General features: G+C 50.0%; 2 protein-coding genes across 7 annotated transcripts in view; one reads left to right on the forward strand and one right to left on the reverse strand.

The window, feature by feature from the left end:
- LOC122368364 (intraflagellar transport protein 52 homolog) overlaps positions 1 to 4,114 on the forward strand; it is a 32,406-nt gene extending 28,292 nt beyond the window's left edge. For all 6 annotated transcript variants that reach the window (XM_043342239.1, XM_043342240.1, XM_043342241.1 and 3 more), the window contains 6 exons: positions 305 to 484; positions 1,110 to 1,256; positions 1,607 to 1,702; positions 1,998 to 2,157; positions 2,572 to 2,666; positions 2,928 to 4,114. In XM_043342239.1, the coding sequence (XP_043198174.1) occupies positions 305 to 484; positions 1,110 to 1,256; positions 1,607 to 1,702; positions 1,998 to 2,157; positions 2,572 to 2,666; positions 2,928 to 2,969 (720 nt within the window). In that variant the 3' untranslated portion in view covers positions 2,970 to 4,114. The remainder of the gene's footprint in view (positions 1 to 304; positions 485 to 1,109; positions 1,257 to 1,606; positions 1,703 to 1,997; positions 2,158 to 2,571; positions 2,667 to 2,927) is intronic.
- LOC122368367 lies at positions 4,084 to 6,000 on the reverse strand. Its single transcript, XM_043342244.1, has 2 exons — positions 5,570 to 6,000; positions 4,084 to 5,074 (listed from the first exon to the last, which is right to left on the reverse strand). Exons 1-2 carry the CDS (start codon positions 5,662 to 5,664, stop codon positions 4,729 to 4,731), a joined length of 441 nt encoding a protein of 146 aa, XP_043198179.1. The 5' UTR covers positions 5,665 to 6,000; the 3' UTR covers positions 4,084 to 4,728.

The following is a 6,000-nucleotide window of genomic DNA, read 5'->3' on the forward strand; positions in this document are numbered from 1 at the left end:
ACCGCATGGCTTTAGTATAAAAAAAAATGGAGACAAGTCGGCAAAATCCTGCCTGTAGTTAGAACTGCACGCTCAAGTTTCGCGAGTTATTCTGACGTAGAGTTTACCAGCTTCCATGGTTCTTTCTGATCTGACAGCAGTGGCAAAATAACCAAAGTTGTCGACCAACGAAATGTGCCGGCAGGATTGTCGCCGACGTATATGCGATTACGTTAATTCTTTAGGGCCACTGTTCATCACCCATTAATTCTAGTTCACTTCAATATCTGGCAATACGCTCGTCTGATGTTCGCCCTCCGCGCAGATCTGCGGCCTGTACCAGAACGACGCCGGCGGCAAGATCGTGTCCCTGGGCTCTGTGGCCATGCTCTCCGACCAGTACATCGACAAGGAGGAGAACAGCAAGATCAAGGACGTGCTGTTCGACCTGCTGACGCGCACAGAGCCCGTGCAGCTCAACAGCATCGACGCAGGAAACCCGGAGGTGAGCGGGAAATGGTGGATAAGATGGAGGGGGAATGGAGGGATTTGTTGGAGATTTTAGGCGGGTTGTGTTTTAGTGATTCGTGTGCAGTTGTGCCGTCGGGTCTTGTTTTATCTTCAGTCGTCTACGATAAAGAGTGGGAGTCGAGATGTATGAAGAGAGGAACGTTTGCTTGACAAATGTTTTTTATGAGGACTTGTGCACTCACTGCCTTCATTTATCGATCAGGGACTGTAGTGGTGACGTCAGCTCATTGCTGTCAAAACTCAAAATCATTTTAAAGTGACATTTCGGCCCTCGCTGTCGCTGAATTGGTAACTGGAATGCTCTCTGACCGATGTTTTATGCCAAACTGGAGTACAGTTTTGCGATGATTATATGCTTTTATATATACCAGAGTACAGGTTTTCGCGATAACTATGTTTTGATCAATTTATTTTACGGTTGCATTAGCTTGGGTGTGGAATAATCAGAATCATCAGTGTTTTCCACGTGGAGTCCTGCGGCTCCGAATGACTTCTCCCACGATTTCTAGTTTTGAGATCGCGACTCTTGAGTAGCTTTTTGCCACCATTTTCTGTCGTCCGATTAGCGAGTCTGACCGAGTTTCATTTTCCGTTTCCAGATCAGCGACTATAACCAGGTTCCGTCGACTGGTAAGCTGGCGGAGCGTCCTCGCGTGTGTCTGCAGGAGTCGGACAGTGTGCCGGCCGACTACACCAAGCTGTTTGACACGCACGTGTTTTCCATCAACACCCGACTCGTGCCGCAGGTCAGGGGCAGGGGGAGGGAGTGGCAGGGGACGGGAGTGGGGAGATCTGAGGGCAGAGGATGGTCACTGATCAGAGGGGACGGTCGAATTATATCACGTGGAGAATGGGGGGGGGGGGGCTGTGGGACGTTCACAGGTCGGGAAGGCATTGAGGGTCGGGAGAGGGACAATCTCAGGCCAAGGAGGAAGGGCAGTTGGGACACGCTTATCATGTGTCGGTGTTGGGTCAGTCCCTTATTGACGTTTTCTATACGACCTGTTAGTTCGTACGCCACTCACCCCGGCCTATACCCACCACTCTTTCAGTTCGCGCTGAGCACTCTCACTCTCTTGCACCCTTTCATCTCCAGGCGATCGAGTCTTACGACAACCTGGGAGTGAAGCACGAGCCTCTGAAGCTGATCACGCCCCAGTTCGAGACGCCGCTGCCGCCGCTGCAGCCGGCGGTGAGTGCCGTGCGGTCGGTCGTAGTGGGTGTGGGCTCTCAGATGTCTGAGGTGGTGCCAGGTATTAGTGGGAGTTACGGCGGGATGACTTTTAGAATTCAGGACGACCTTACAACTATTAATACACCTTATTGAGTTGCAAGGTCTACCTAATCATTTTTTGATCAGATACATCGTTAATCATGATACTCTTTACCTATGAACTGTTATAATCGTTGATGACATCCGCAGGCCGCATACTACACATACAAACCCCAAATAATTATTCCTCAACGCTGGCGCTGTCTTTTGCTAGATTTTCCCGCCGGCGTTCCGTGAGCTCCCGCACCCGCCGCTGGAGCTGTTTGACCTGGACGAGGCCTTCAGCAGCGAAAAGTCTCGGCTGGCGCAGATCACCAATAAGTGCACGGACGCCGACCTCGAGTATTTCGTCCGGGAATGCGGCGAGATCATGGGTAGGTGGGATGTGGGGGGGGGGGGAAGGGGGTGCAGGAGGCGCCGGCGAGGTCCCTCGAAGGGCCAGGGAGGTCTCGGAGGTGTGTTGGTTAGAGAGGTGAATGCTGTTTGTGCGCAGACTGCTTTTCGCTTTTTTGTACAGCTCAGCGACATGAGCTGGATGTCAATGAGGTATTGGGATTTGAGTTTTTGGCATTGTATGCGAATTTCTAGTTTATCAGATATGCAATTTGCTTTAACCTGATTGTAAGGCTGGTTTAGATAGGGTTGCTCAGGCAAGGTTTTTGATCTTAGCCATCGCACTGAGCACGATGCATTCTGTTTTCTGTTTGGCTTGGCGCAGTGCCTCAGAGCTTCTCTGTGTCTGTCGTGTGATGCACACCGCGGCATACCGATTCGTGTGCTCGTTTCAGGCATTTCTGGAAAGCTGCCTCCGGACGCTCGCAGCGCCAAACACATTCTGGAGTACGTCCTGTTCCAGTTGGTGGAATTCCGCAAACTGAACCAGGTCAGTCAGTCGCTAGTGATTGGACTCCAGGCCCAACAGCATGGACGCTGGTTGGATCAGCGTGAAAATGTTTTGTTGGATATGAGCGTACCGTGTGTATGGACGTTACTTGAGAACGATAGATTATCAATTTTATCAGATTGCATTCACAAAATGCCAACCGCTGGATGGTGACGCGTATTTTAGTGTATATTTTGTTTGGTCCGAATATCTTGGATATCCATTATCCACTCCTAATGGATAATGTCCTTTGTGTTTCAGGAGTTCGACACTGGTTATTACGAGCAAGGGGAACCTGAGTAAGGGTCTGCCCGACCAGCCCAGTCTAGACCTGAACTCGACCCAACCAGCGTCAGCACGTGATCCGTTCAGGAACGGACGTGGAACCACAATACCACACTTTGCGGGAACACCTTTTATCCGGCTGGTCACTGTTTGAAATTTTACACCCGTCTTATGAGTCGTGGCATGGCATTTTTGCTATCTTTGTTTTGTGTCCGCACATAGGTATTTCTATGTTGGTGTGTTATTGATCTTCAACTGCATTTTTTGTTTTGTTTTTAATTGAATTCAAAGTAACTTCATGAGTGAACTAAATCTATGATTTACGTACGCAGTGTGAAGCTGTTTTGCGACAGACTGTTGGTGCCGGCACACATTTTACAAATACCGGTTGATGGAGCAATCTGTGAACAAGCACAGTAGTGTGATGATGGTAGTCGTTACCATGAATAGTATAAACATTTAGTCATCTTCTAGTCATAAGCTAGTCTCGTACACGTTTATGTTGTGCTTTTGTGATGCCACGTGTGTGTGTGTGTTGTACACGTACACAGCCCCAGCTAAATGGAAGGCATCTTTGAAAGCTTTTTGCGTAGTTTCTCTGCATTTGCTGATATGTATCATGTTTTCAATGATCTTGATGTTTTTTTTTTCACATAAACCCTTGATACTTTACACAATAATATGTAGGTCGTCGCAGCTGCATTGCGGACTCGAGAATGCTACAACCGCGATGTTTTGGACTGAGCACGTAACAAATATGTGCACAACCCCAACGTTTCTAACGTAACGATCAACGGCCGAAGCCCGACACTAGTATGTTGGGCTTATGCGCGATACACTGTACTCGCTCGTTTACAATTTTCGGCGTGTTTGGCGATTCCAGCCTGTTTCAATGTGCACACTGATCTGTGATCCGGCGCTGTCTGCCTGTACAACTATTCCGTCCACTTAAGCACAGGTACCGCGAGATTGCATGCCTAATATGTAACGTTTTTATTCATCTTTGGCTGACAAGTGAAATAAATGCACACTTACTGGTGAATATAGGTGGTTTGTTGGGTAGTTGTTGGTGGGAAAAGCGATACCAAATGGAGAGATCAAGGTCTCATCAGACGAAAATGTCTCGGGTTGGTTAAATGCAATATAGTTATTTATTTCAACCTTAACGTCACATTCTCACAGACGACAGCAGATAAAATAGCGAACATGTTCACCCGTTTCCGGGCTAATGATTTCAAGCGACGGGTAGAGAGTACTAGCAACAGCTAGCGAACAGCTAGAGAACATCGAACAGCAAAGACAGACTCTTCTCCACAATATATACAGTAACACGGACAACATATATCACATGTCGTGCAATGTGTTTCGTTCGTAGTGTGAAACGCGTGGGTGCATGGCTCCAGCATGTGTTTTGATGCAATACATGCGAGCTCTGAACTAAGTATCAACATTTTTTTTAAAGGCTTCCTTGCCTGAACGTCAAACGTTGCAAGGATCATTTTCGTAACCTGCACACATGAAAGCAGCAATCATTTGCGAGCTGACATAATATAATAACCAAGACAGGGACACAATCATGACGGTAAAACAGCCAGCAATGTGGCAGCCGGATAGGACCAAAGACAAAACACAAAACGACAATTTCAGTTGCATAGAAAGTCGGCCATCACTTCCACTTTTTCAGACAGGAGCAAAAAAAAAGCATTTCACTGCCGACAGGATGATTCACGAACTCCGCAGTCAGAACAAGCACCAGACAACTGTAACGCAAGTGACATCAAACAATTCCGACCGCGACACGTCCTTGAGGCACCACCAGGGGCAGCCCTCCTTCCGAGGCGCCCCCGCGGGTCTGCCTGCCTCCCGCACACCTCAGAGCATGCTTCTGAAGCTGATCTGCCGGCGCGGCTCGAGCGTCTGTCGACTGCGCCTGTGTCGCGGCGGCGGGCGGCGACCAGTCGCGGCCGTCGCCACCTGCGACCGGCTGGGACGCAGCGAGTGGCTGCGACTGCTGGAGCCGCTGGCGGCCGTCTCGTCCCTCCACTTGTTGACCAGCTGCTGGCGGACGCGCTGCGCTGACGAGTGGGCCGGCAGCAGCGATGGGGCGTCGAGCAGTGACGACACTGGAGGACCGGAGGTGACATATGTAGGGTCAGAACGCAACGACGTGGTTAACACTGGGCGAGCCAATATCGCAGCGGAATATTACAGATGCTAGGCGCGGGACTGGGTAAACATTTTGCAACACAGCATTAGCTTGAAATAGATAGCCTTATGTAAACATTGGCTTTATAGACACGAATGATTGAGGATAATTGCATCCAACCTCTATCAGAATCAATGACCATCTTCAATCGATAACGATCATTTAATCTTCATTTAGTCTCGATATTTATCACACGATCAACAAATCATTCCATACAGTCCCAATAAAACCACTTCTCCAGTCTCCACCAGCTTCCTAGTGAGCAGCGGATCCCTCTGTAATTATCCGCACCCCTCCCCCTCGGTACCGTCGGGCGCCCCTTCCCCCTCGGTACCGTCGGGCGCCCCTTCCACCTCCGCACCGTCGGGCGCCCATCCCCTCCGCACCGTCGGGCGCCCCTTCCCCTCCGCACCGTCGGGCGCCGAGCGCGATGTCCAGGTGGTGACAAGAGTGTGCCGAGCTGAACCGGTCCCCCTCGGAGTCGGCCGGCGCCGACACGCGGGCCATCGACGCCACGTCGGCGGCAATTTCGTCAATCTCCCGCTCCAGCTCGCCAATGTCGGCGTCCACTGTGCCGGGAACCTGCGACAACGGTCACCATTGGTCACAGAAAAAGAATGGCGTGATATATCGAGGACTGTACCAAGAATCTTACAGCGGTCACGCGAAACAATCATCCTGGTGGGGTAATGGTCCTGTGGGACGTGGGTGGTCTTCAAGGTACACGTGATGCACGCTGTTTCATCGAGCCCGGATAAAAGATCACCTGTGAATACTGATCTCAGACAGCTTTTGCCAAATTGTCAGGGAACTCAGATTTGTTTTTCAATAGAAAAACACAAT

The sequence above is a fragment of the Amphibalanus amphitrite genome, unplaced genomic scaffold, assembly GCF_019059575.1.
Source record: "Amphibalanus amphitrite isolate SeventyFive unplaced genomic scaffold, NRLGWU_Aamphi_draft 000942F_arrow, whole genome shotgun sequence".
In the NCBI taxonomy this organism is placed as follows: domain Eukaryota; kingdom Metazoa; phylum Arthropoda; class Thecostraca; order Balanomorpha; family Balanidae; genus Amphibalanus; species Amphibalanus amphitrite.